The 12,944-nt window shown below is 38.5% G+C and overlaps 1 protein-coding gene across 1 annotated transcript in view; it reads right to left on the reverse strand.

Annotated features, from left to right (window-relative positions):
• Nucleotides 1–271: 271 nt before the first annotated feature.
• The window catches only part of Gucy2f (guanylate cyclase 2F, retinal), a 98,931-nt gene continuing 86,258 nt past the window's right edge, over nucleotides 272–12,944 (reverse strand). Inside the window, exons 18-20 of the mRNA XM_021188296.1 lie at nucleotides 9,839–9,927; nucleotides 9,653–9,741; nucleotides 272–6,565 (exon numbers count right to left, since the gene is read on the reverse strand). Of these exons, the coding sequence (XP_021043955.1) occupies nucleotides 9,654–9,741; nucleotides 9,839–9,927 (177 nt within the window). The 3' untranslated portion in view covers nucleotides 272–6,565; nucleotide 9,653. The remainder of the gene's footprint in view (nucleotides 6,566–9,652; nucleotides 9,742–9,838; nucleotides 9,928–12,944) is intronic.

The raw sequence follows: 12,944 nt of genomic DNA on the forward strand, positions 1-12,944 counted from the left end.
CCCTAAATTTTATAATTTTACACAAATTCTTCTGCAGACACACAAAACAAATTGAAAGCTATGCTAACCAATGAGCATATTCTTTTCAGTACATGAATGGCAAATGTTTCACCATCAAATAGTCATTAGGGAAAAAATAGGTAACAGATTACAACATAATAAATATGTAACCTAATTTAGCTACTTTGAATTTTATGTGGAGAATATGAAAACAGTACCCTGCTTTGCAAATTTAACTTCCAATAAATGCAATACACACAATAGAGTTTGTTTTTAAATAATAAGCATGAAGTTTATATGCATGTAATGATGGTAAAAGGAAGGCAATACAGACACGTGGATGGAAATACAAGAAAATATTAAGTCAAAAGGGAAAACTTCACAGAGAATAGACATATAGAGAGACACATAGAAGGACCCATTTATTTCATACAGTAAAATACATACTGCGTGCCCCTTAAATATATCAGGCATTGTATGAAATACAAAGTTCTAGCCCTCAAGAAGTGTGTAACTTTTATTTGTTTCTCTAAATCAAAGTATAATACAAGGATGACAATTGTCCAAACACTTGTACAAGAAGTTAAGAGGTCATAACCACTAAAGATGTACAGATAAAATTATTATGAGTTCAGAAATAAAGATACATGTTTAGAAGAAATAAAAAGAGCTTGCTAGAGGAATTGATATTTAAGTAGACTTTCCTTGAAGGATGGGTGGAATTTGGACATGTGGAGGCAAGGAGACAGAGAATGACTTGTAGGAACAGCACAAACAAAGGAGTAAAATCAAATACAGGACCAGGTTAGAGGAAGCAATAGGTCTGGGCTAGAGAAAAAACTTGGAAGGCAGGGTAAGGAAAGCTAAGTGAAAGCCAAGGAATCAACAAAAACAAACACTCAAGTTTTTAAAGTAGAATTCTAAGATCAGTACTCTAGCCCCTCCCCCCAGATACACTGAAATGCAGAAAAAGATACACACAGAGTAGGGAAACTCCCTGCAGGATCACAACCATCCTGTAACAAGCTTTTGGATTACTATCCCTGAAAAATCATTAAAGGAGTGCTGCACTTTCAAATTATAGGCATAAATGGAGATGATTCACACGAATGTTTGTCCTCGAAGCAAGTGACTAAACCAATCCAAATCTGATCGAAGAGGTCCTACATATTAGAAAACATTCTTCCTCCGTGTCTAGATGGCTCCTAGATCAAGAGATGCCTAAAAGAACAAGCCGCTCTTGATTCTAAACCACACCAAAGACTAAATTAAAATACTGTCACTGATAAAGAAACAAGTTCCAACAGGCAGTGCTCTAAGTTGTTTCTTTTTATTGCCAATGTGACTTACAACAATTGCTTTTCCTTTGATTTATAATCCTGGGAAATGTGGTCATGAAGAGTTCATCTGAGGCTAGTTCCAATCTGGGCCCAATCACCTCTGCAGCTGCTGGCGTCAGTGAGCACAGGAGCAAAGCCTCTATATTGGCAACATGACCTTACCGGGTACTCGACTGTAGCTGTAACTCGGCCCCTTTCATGGCTCTGATGGATAAAAGTGTTGTTTACAAGTAGTAATCATACTCAGCTTTTAATCTTACTTTAAAGCATGAAGGCTTAGTTTTCCTCTGTCTTCCCTCATTCAAAACTGTAGCCTCCCTTTGGATGATAGACACATTGAAACTGTTCTTGACATCTGCAGATGTCCAGCCATTACCTCAGGAATTTCGGAGACTAACTCAGTCAGACATGAATCATGTACCATAACCTGTGAGTGAACCCATAGGATGAGGCAGAACTGGAGATTTATTTTGTGTCCATTTATGTCAAATCAACTTAGTAATTGCATTGCCTTGCATGAGAATCCATGTGTGTGGTAAAAGGCAATTTATTTTCCAGGACTTCTCTATCTTTTCTTTCTTGCTGACTTGTGATGGTGTCACCCATCCCAGGGTAAAGTGTTCCTGTCAAGCTCATGTCTATATATAAAATTGGAAATACTGTCCTTAGGATCTCTATCATGTAGCCTCGAATATTGGTTGTCCTAGATAATATCTTTGCTAATTTTCTGCTAACTAAATGGTGAATTCAGGGAGATGGCTTCTCCTTCCTGAACTCCATTGATTTCCTCTGTTGTATGATGGGCTTGACACCTCCAAAGGCCCTACCAAGTCTGATTACATATGCAATTTTAATTGGGATTAAACACTTTTGAAAATACTTAGGGACATTTCTAACCAGTCTAATTTATAGGAAGCCAACATCAGTATACAGATTAGTGATTACTTCTCCTCTGGGTCTTTCTTTTGAATGCAATTCATTATTGTTTAGCTTATAGCAAATCCAAAAAGAAAAATAAGGAAGATGTCAGGGTTTCTACAAACCACTCAAGCAGAAAACCAAACAAAGTACAACTAACTGACATAAATGTTTTATAAAAGCGTGTTTATGTCTATGCCTGTGCTGTATCTATCAACTATCTTGACCTGGCAAGAAGATATGAGACAAGAAGACAACAAATTTTATTGTGCAGACTCTATTACTTCATTTTACATTTTTTTTTTTGTAAAGCTCTCATGTATCACACAGCTTGGTCTCAAACTCACTAAGTAGATGATGATGACCTTGAACTTCTCTTACCTCCACCTCCTTAGGGCTAGGATTACAGTCATGTACCACCACACCTGACTGGCATACTGGGTCATGTTGGTGCTAGGTGAGCTAGGTGAGCACTCTACTATCTAAGCTACACCCCATGCCAGAATCCATTATTTTAATGATATAACAATCAATCAAGTGGGACATATTCTTAATTAGACCACCCATGGTTGCCTGAAGAAGTTAATGTAAATGGTTCAACTACTTTGCTCTTTCAGCTTAATAATACCAGCTTGATTCAACTGCATGTTTAAGTTATATCCTATTGCCGGATTATCACATAGATGTAAGCACCTAGCTGCTTGGCTGTGTGCCACTTCCTACTCTTTGCAAGCTGATTCCATTTGGATTGAGGACAACCCAATTGATATGATGAGACAAGAGTCACACTAATCAAGTTGTTTGTATAATAATTCTAAGTGTAAGACAAGGCAGTCATGGGAGTCCTTAGACTAATGCATCTTGATGGAGTAACTTCGTGTAGTCAAGTTATGAGCTTAGACGAGGTAGTTATCAGTTATCTCTGTCTGCTCTGCTATGCCAAGAGAGATAAAGAGCAAACGGATCACTGAAATCTGCCAACAGTATATAAGAATTGGCTTGTACCATCAAAATATTAGAAACATCACTGACAAGAAAATAAACACAAACAGTTTAGTTTGAGAATCAGCTGATTTAGGCTGAATAGATGATATTATAACATGTCATAATCTATCGTGCCAACCCAAATGGGAATCACAAACTAGCATAAAGTGATGTTGAGCGATTCTAACTTCACTTGTGGTTTTCTATGTTTTCTCCATTCTATACAAGGACCATATACTGTTATTGTGATCTAGAGAGGAAAAAAAATCTATGTAATCCTCAATGGATGATCATTGCAATAAGCCATGGTCTACACTATACAGTAAAACTTCAAATAAACAAAAGTTAACTTGTACTTCATTAGCATTTTGCTTCCTTTTGCAGTAATCCATTTTGAAAAGAGACAAATCACCAGAAAGCAAAAAGATAAAATGGTTAGAATAAAACTAACTTAAATCTCTATTGGAAAATCCTTCGTTTTCTGAATATTTTATCCTGTACAGGAAATGTAAGCCATTAAAAAAAAAACAGTGTAACTGACTTGAGACTCAGGTGGGCTCCCAGAGATCAGGGAATCTGTATGGGTCTGACCTAGGTCCTCTGTGTATATGTTACGGTTGTGTAGCACAGTAGTTTGTGGGATTCCTAGTAGTGGAGTTGGGGGCTGTCTCTGATCCTTTTGCCTGCTTTTCATGCAACTGGGTTGACTCATCCAGCTTTAGTGTGAGAATATATATGCCTGGTCTATTGTAGCTTGTTATGTTGTATTTGGTTGATGTCTCTGAAAGAACTGTACTTTTCTGAGGGGAGGCAAAGTTGGAATGATAGGGCCAGGGGAAATAAGAGGTGAGGGAGGGAGAGACTGGGTGGAGCGGAAGAAGGGAAAACTGCAGTCAGGGTTTAATATATGAGAGAGGAATAAATAAAAAGAAAAATATCTAAAAGAAAAACCCCCCACCAACAAAAAACCAAAACAAACAAACAAACAAGAACAGTGCTTTGAAAAAAAAAACACTCAGGTCCCTACCAGCTCCACCCACTGTGTTAGCAAGCAATAGACTGATAATCAATTGTATATAGGAATCAGACTCTACCTCACTAAGTCAATCAAATGAGAATCGGGAATGTGTGCCTTCTTCTCATATAGTTAATAAACACCAAGGCAAATAGAAGAAAGCTTATTTTGGTTAATGGTAAAGGCATTTATGCAAAAGAAACCAAGATGAATGTAACAGCTTTACCTCGGAACTCACTTGTGATTAAATCAAGGAAAGCAAGGTGTGAGAAAGAAAACAGGCTAGAAAGGTAAATTTTGTCGACATACTGAACAGCTAAAGGGAAAGAAAGGAAATAGGGAGGAGGGTCAGGCAGACAGCAAGGGAGCACTCTCATTAGGGCTTGCTGTCTGCTGAAAGATTTTGGCCAGACCAGTGATGTTCAACCTTCTTAATACTACAACCCTTTAATATAGCTTCTTATGTTGTGGTGACTCCAACCATGAAACTAGTTTTGTTGCTACTTCATAACTGTAATGTTGCTACCGTTATCAGTCATAATGTAAATATCTGTTTTCCAATCATCTTAGGGAACCCCTGTGAAAGGTTTACTGGCTTTGCCAAAGAGGTTGTGATCCACAGGTTGAGAACCACTCGGTTAGACAGCAATTGACTTGAAGGCCTACACGTGGGGAAGCACAGAATGGGATATGTCTGGGATGCCCCTGATCCATAGAACGCTGTACCCAGCATTCTATGGATGACTTAGAACTAGTGCCCATCCTTTGCCTCCAATGCTCCATCCATTTTCATAGTAGAGAACTGTGTTACCTCTTCTGAAAGAGAAACACTGCTTCGCATCATCTCTTACTCTAGAAGGAAAGTCTTAAAAGCTCAGCTCTTGACTGACAGAAAGAGGTGATAACATGTCTGTGTCTCCTTCTTCACTAGAACATCCAGACAAAGAACAAGAAACTCATCAGAAGGAAACGAAGTCAACATCAGCCTTACTGCATCCCCCTGCATAGTAAGTCAACTGCCTGAGGCTGTGATAGCTAGCAATGCAGGGCATTTTGATTCAGCACTGGAGAGAAAAAGAACAGTTGGGGTTGGCTCTAACTCCAAACTCAGATTTGGGGTAAGTTGGTTATGGAAAAATCAAACAGTTGACAAAGGTATCAAATTATACCTTAGGCATTTCTTCCTTTAAAAGGAGTTGTTCTAAAAGAATTAACTTCTTTACTGGCTTACATGTTTGGGTTAGGTTTTAATAAAGAGATTATTTTTATAATAAAAGGGAAGAAAAGCTTGCTTAACCATTTTGAAAATGCCTATGCCTTAAGCCTTACTGCTTTAGTCCATGTGACTATGGCAAGCCACTGCCAATAGCCTCTTGAAAATACAACCTTGAAAACTGAAATTGTAAAATCATAACACATTGAAAGGAGTCTCTCTTAGGAAATGAATAGGAGGCTGAAAACAGAGCAGTCCGAAGGAAGGGGAAATATAAGACTTCAAAGAAATCGCTCCCTTGCTTCTGTGACTTCTTTGTCTTTTACGCTGACAGTGTCCCTTACATTTATTCTGTCATGTTCACTGTATGTCCCTGAGGCCCAGGAAGAGTCTCACCTAGCAAGGACAATTTAATTATATTGTCTAGATTCTCTGCACGGAGATAAGAAAAAAGATAACAATTTTGAAATATTTTGAACAATAAGCTGTAAGAAAAGAAATTTCTTCGAAGCCTTCAGTTATCCAGGTAACATAGCTACCTGGGCTCTTCACCTCCTGTCCCTTGTCTCTGTTTTCCAGTCACCTAATGTCATAGCATTATAAACATAGACTAGAAGTCAGCTGTCCCTTTCCCTGGAGCTAATCTCGTGGCATCTGATTTATCAGTCATGTGCACTAAAAACTTTCTAGAAATTCAAATAAAATTAAAAGGAAAACAACGTAGTACCCACTTTTTATGAAAAGAGAGCCCTCTTTTCTTCATCCAAGTTGACCATGCCACTTTGGACACCTTTCCTGGGTGTTGACATTCATTTCAGTTTGCATTCCAATAGTTTAGGGGTTTTCCCTTTGCTTTTGTTTGGTTTGGTTTTAGTGAAAACTTGGAAATGAAAAAAAAAAAAAACCTATGGGCAAAGTTCCTTCCCAGGAGACTCCATACACTGGCATTGGGCTTGACTTTTCTCTGGAGATTAGGCCACCTCAGAGGAATAATCATTCGCTAGTATCTTGCTCAGGTAGAAGAATATCATGATCTGTAATGAGCTTCAATGTTGCTTTGCCAAGAGGAGATTCAAATGCTGGAGTTCTTTCCATCTAGTTAGGAGAAAGAGAAAACAGTAAGCATACTTTCTATATCTAGCCCCTTCCACAGGATTTTAATATGACCAATTCTATCCATCACCTACCCTTTGTCCTATGAACAAGTAGTCAATTATTAAACTTTCCTGAATCCTTGAATGAATAAACATAATTATATTTGTCAGATTGGCATGAATACAGGATTTACTTTTCACAAATATTGGACAAAGGAAGAAGACGAATATACAGGTAGTTTTTAACTTGCTAATGGATCATTTGAATGATTTCCTCTATAGACACTGTCACACACACACACACACACACACACACACACACACACACACACACACACAAACACAAACACTGCTTAGCTTTCTATCCAGTCTGAAAAAGCTAATTTAACGCACATGGAGCTCCAATCTAATTCTCCTGCTGAAAGCAAATGATAAGAAGACTTTCTCTCAAAGGAAAGCAAAGCAAAGGAAAAAGTTTAAAAGGTAGAGTCTAAAGTGATTTTCTTACCCCTATACTCATTTCACCCATCTCCCAAAGATTCATGTTTGCCCTGTGACTCTGTCCTTCAAAATTGCCAACTTCCTCAATTTTCCTCTCCCAATCAAAATGAAGCTGGCAGGTCCTCCTAAATATAGAGTTCATTTCACCTCTATTATGATAGATATGGGCAACTAATTTCTCTTTACTCTGCAAAAGGCATATCCAGGAGTAAAAGAAGTGGCTTGTCCGTCTCAAATTCACCACAGTTGGAAAAACTCAGAAATTGTAAGGAGGTAAAATGAGAAGCTGGTTTGGGAAGGTATGAATATTTAGGGCTGCAAGATGAAAGCTACTGAATCAACAATATGGCCCTGCCTGTCAGGCAGGTCCTGGAACCAGTCTCCCAAAGCAGTCTCTTTCATAACGTCTTTCATTCTTTAGTGACTGGTCACACAAGGCTTAATAAAAGTTCGTTTTCCCTCCATAGTACAGGTGATGTTGGCAGCAGGTCAGAAGATTCATAGGTGTTGTGGGTCTTTTGTACATTGGGTTTCTTCTGATAAGAATCAACATGTAAATTCACAGAAATGTGCAAACATCGGGGAGTAAGTGATCTCATTGGGTGGTGTTAATATAAGGCATTTGATGAGAAATAAATGTGGTACCTGGGGATACTTGAAGCCTTCCAAAATTTTTCAAAGGTGCTGTCCTTTCTAGAGATGTTTTGTGAATTTCACAGGTCAGAATGTTCAATTAACATTATAGTTAAAGCACAAATGCAAATAAAGCTTGGATCATAGGTTGGATCCCCTCCTGGGCCTGTTGTTTCAATGTTTCATATAGTCACAGTCCTGGCTACCTGCCAAGGGCCCCGATGAGCAAATTTTGTATACAGCCTAAGCAACATCTAAGACCAGACAGCACTACTAAACACACAGCCAATGGGGGTGAGTCATCTGCATTATGTTCTGCTGCAAAATCCAACACATTTTTAAGAATAGACAGGTTCTTCTATGAAGCCTTCAATGTCTGCAGCACTCTTTCAGGGGTAAAGTCTTTCAAGAGTTTCCAAACTCTTTCTTGCAGTGTGAAGGGGGAAAGGGGGAAGGTGAGGGGGCAGAAAAGAGAAAGGGAGACAAGAGAGACTTAATCAGTGACTGGTGGTATCCTTGTTTCTCAACCCATAGGAAAGAATGTTGCAGAAGTTGGATGACTGTGTGTCCCAGCTGCTTATATACTTATGTTGGTCAGCAGGAAAGAACAAAGCCAGACCCCAGGTGGTTGAGAATCAGGAGGTGGTACTGAAAGGTCAAGATCAGATGCTTGTGAAACCGAATGTTTTTGACTAGTACATAGTACTTGTGATTGTTGCAAAAATGAAGATATACTGTGGTTTTCTTTTGACAGAAACCCAGGGAGTTGACACACTCTAAATGCTAGCATGAGAATAGGTGGTATGTGGTGCCTTTTGTGGATTTTACTATAATTGTATTATTCTAGAACATGCTAGAAAGCAAGAGATCAGGAACATACAGAGATTAATGTTTTCCTTAGAATCTTCGGATATCTTTAAATTTTTGTGATTTCCTGAAGACATGTGGAGAAGGCAGTAGGCTTTAGGGGCAAAGTTTCTTCCCATAAAAGAAAGAGAATAAGAAATTCATATACAGAAAAGAAGGAGTGAGGGAGATAACTTTGTCAATAAAGTACTTGTCATTCAAGTGGGAGGATCTGAGTTCAGATCCCCATTACTTAGATGATAAGCTGAGTGTGGTAATTTGCACCTCTAAACACAATGCTGGGAAAACAGAGACAGGAAATTTTCAAGTGCGGAATTGGCAAGCTTGAGGTTCAGAGAGAGACCCTGTCAGAAAATAGAAAGTGAAGAACAACTGAAGACAGCCAAAATCAACCATAAATCGCTGGCCTCCACATGTGTGTATGTGTACCTGTATACATGTGCGTGCATAAACACATAGAAAAAAACTGTAAAAAGAAAAGATATTGAAAACAATATAAGAAAGCAATGGATCCATCAGATATAATTTTGCCGTCATAATGATTTTGCTGTTGCTCCTATAAACTCATCTCATCCTAACAAGAATGAGACTTAATCTGAATTCAAGCTGTTGAACAGATAGTCTTATTTTGCTTAGCAATTCTGCCCATGGAAAAGATCAAGCAGTGCCTCCAGAGGAAATGACATAAGTATCCCAGTCAATATAGCTCCACGAAAAGGAGGCTATTGCTGTATTGCCTAGATAGATGTAAATCTCTAGAGACCTGCACTGACCACATGGCCCGGGTGCTTAAGAATGAGAGACAAATGCACCTGCCTGATAATTGGATAAAAAGGCCATAGTTGTTAGCGTTCAACCATGCTATCAATGTAGAAGACAAAGGACTCTCTCAGGCCATGGAAGCCAATATCCCTCAAGTATAATTCACTCTGCAACAGGCATCTCCACAATAAGGTTTTTACCCAACTCAGCACAGCTTGGAAGTTAATCAGCTATGCTACCTTCTGCCAAAAAAGTAAAGTCTAAGACTGGCACACATGTCAAAGGGAGTCCCAGCTTGGGAAATCTGTTTCCCCTCTGGCCATACCTTATGGCTTGTTTCGCACCAACTGCCTCTCTGCTTTTCTCCTTTGGAATGCTGCAATCTCTGCTGGTTGCAAGCCATGGCCCACTTGCCTGCAGGGGCAGGAGACACCAAAATAGGTATAAAGGGAATATGCCAAAGTGGAGCATAGGAAAAGGGATCCAGTGATTAAGAATGAATTCCACTTACCCATCTTTGCCCACTGGTGGGGGTACAGGAAGAGGTTTGGTGAAACCCTTTTTTCCAACAAGCCAGAAGGTCTCCTCTGTGCCTTTGCCCTTATTGAAAATATAAAAATTCTTAACCATTTAATAGACATTTTTTTCTAAAAACATCCATTGGTCAGTAGAATATAAGCAATCATTTCAGCTCAAAAATAGTCTCAGTTCTCACCATTGTCACCATTTTTTACCCACTTTTCTTCTTCTTCTTTTTTTTTTCCTGAGACAGGGTTTCTCTGTATAGACCTGGCTGTCCTGGAACTCACTTTGTAGACCAGGCTGGCCTTGAACTCAGAAATTCACCTGCCTCTGCCTCCCCAGTGCTCAGATTAAAGGCGTGTGCCACCATGCCCAGCTACCCACTTTTCTATATGGTTTCCTTACATATGTACCCTAGGCAAGCTCCAGATTCAAAGTGAACACCATACTGAGCTGTCTGTCATTCAGGCATTCTGTGTACTCACCACTAGGCAGCTCCATCTTTGGCAACAAGTGGATTTTTTTACTTCAAAGCAAGCAAACATCTGCATGGTCATCTGAGGGTGCTGTTTATTATTTTGAGCCTGATTTTTGACATTAGGCAAGCCACTGTCTTTTCCATCTAGCGTACATGTGTTCAGAGTCTTCTCCCTATGCTCCACAATCCAACAACTACTATAAAACCCCAGAGGTTTTACAACTTTGATTTTAAGCCAGGGGCATCTTGGTTGCTGTGAGAAATCTATATTTCTGAAGCATAATTTTTTTTTCTGCCAAGGTGTTTTTCTAAGTAGACTACCATCCCAAGGATGTCCCCATTTATAGGCAAATTGGTAGGTTGTCAAGGATCACAAATCTTAGAAGAGAATGATCATAACTCTATGCTAATCACCACAGGACCATCTCTGCTGATTCTGTATCACCTCCCTTTATTTTTTCTCCCCACTTGTCTAGTAAACGTTTTTCTTATTGTGTTTTTCCTCTCTTCCTTTCAATTATATTTTTTGGCCTGTCTTTTCCTCTAATTCATTTAGAAAAAAATATTTAGACAAATAATCATATAATTCCTTCCTTAATAATAATGAAAATGCCATATAAAATAAGCATATATAATTAAAATTCTCCAAGCAGGTTGTACATATATGGTTCAAAAAAAATCCTTAATGAAGCAAGTAGGAAAAAAATACTGCAAAGCCCAAGTTGCATCAATTGACAATCAACTAACCCAAACTTTCACATAATAAGGCTGGTTGGTCGAACCTCTGATTTCTGAAGAGAAAAAAAAAAAGGCAAGAATAAACCCTATCACTCATTGTTTTATTTACTATATCCTTCCTATACCACCGTTTTGGATAAAAAAGATGGGTTTCTCCTTATATTTCACAGAATAGTTAACCAAAAATAAAAACCAAGTCACCTTTTCTAAAACACTAGGCACTAATTGTCTTGTAGAATAGTTGCAAAGTAAATGATCAAACAGTTTCATTAACAGAAATTCCTAACCTTTGAGCACTTAGAATTCCTAAGGTTCATACTGTTAGAACTCAAACTTGAGGACTCAACCCATAGCCATTTAACTGTTTCTCTTGAGATCTACAAGTCACTGGGACAGCACATTAAATTCCAGAGAAACTTTGTGGATGCCAGGATTATGGAGAGATTTGGGTGGATCTGAAGTCTCTCTGCAATGCCCAAACCAATCCTTGCAAAAGAAGACTGAAGTGTTATAGGCACAGGCAAGCTTCCAAATCAAAGAGTATGCAAAGAAGCTCCAGGACTACCCTGAGGTTTTGGAGCTTATCCAAGAATATTTTTGTGGAATCCTGGCTCCCTGCTTAAACACCCACTTCCACTAATGTGAAGACAGGGAGAGGGGCAAAACAAGTAGAGCAATGACCAAAGCCAGAAGCAAACCCTCTGCCCATAGGATCTCCCCACCCCACCCCCAAAATAGCATCTTTTAAGATAATTGATGTCTCCTGTCTTATTTATTCTTTACAGAACTCCTTGAAGGTATTCTTATTATTGGTCTTATTCTACAATTTGGGACACTGAATTTTATGGTATTAAATGGCTTGTTAGTAATCAAGTATAACATATTTGAACCCCAGGCTATCGGCCTGAAAATTATCAATGCCCTTTCCCTCCACGTTACATGGAACATGGTTTCTTCAGTGTACTGGAGTCACAGAGCACACATGTCTAGAGGCCAAAAGACAGTTCTTAGGGTCTTAAAGGTTGTGAGACTAGTGAGCTATCTGTTAATTTTATGTAAGAACATATCATGTGTAGATAAATAGAAATATGGAGAGGATGAAGTTGCTTGTCTGATGTTACTCAAAAATTTGATAACAGATAATTTGGTCTTCATAAACCAAACAATATTATTTCTTCATTTTTCATTTTTCAGATTGTGTGTGTGTGTGTGTGTGTGTGTGTGTGTGTGTGTGTGTTTGGGTTAAGAGTAGGACTAAAAGAGATTGGAGAAGAAGAAAAATCACAAAACAATACTAGAATTTATGGACCAGAAAACCAAATATTACGTAATGCCAGAAATCAGGGACAGAGTATGACAGCATCCACCTCCAGCAATGAAAACATACATCTGCTGAGAACAATAGCTTAGGGAAATCTTTTTAAAATGCAAGTTTATATTTTAAAAAAAATCTCTGGGAAATAGAACTGTTATGCTACAATATGTACAAAATCTCTGCAATAAGCTCCAAACTTGCCAAGACAACAGTAACTTAAGTAAGTTCAGCTGAGAAAAGGGTTAATAAAAATGTCCTAAAATTTTATAAAGCCATCAGTAGGAGAATACTGAAAAACCAGAAATGGCTAGTTAGGCATTAGGGAAACATGCTGATAGCAAAAGTTTATGTGGGTATTGGTTCAGCTATCCAAAGAGGTCAAGTTTCTAGTCTCTAAATGATTCCTTTCCCAAGCTACCTTAGTTTCCTCATATTGTATTTTTCCTTTTATTATTATTATTATTATTATTATTATTATTATATTTACATTTCAAATGCTATCCCAAAAGTTCCCTATACCCCCCCCCGGCTCCCCTACCCACCCACTCCCACTACTTGACCCTG

The sequence above is a fragment of the Mus pahari genome, chromosome X (assembly GCF_900095145.1).
Source record: "Mus pahari chromosome X, PAHARI_EIJ_v1.1, whole genome shotgun sequence".
Classification (NCBI taxonomy): domain Eukaryota; kingdom Metazoa; phylum Chordata; class Mammalia; order Rodentia; family Muridae; genus Mus; species Mus pahari.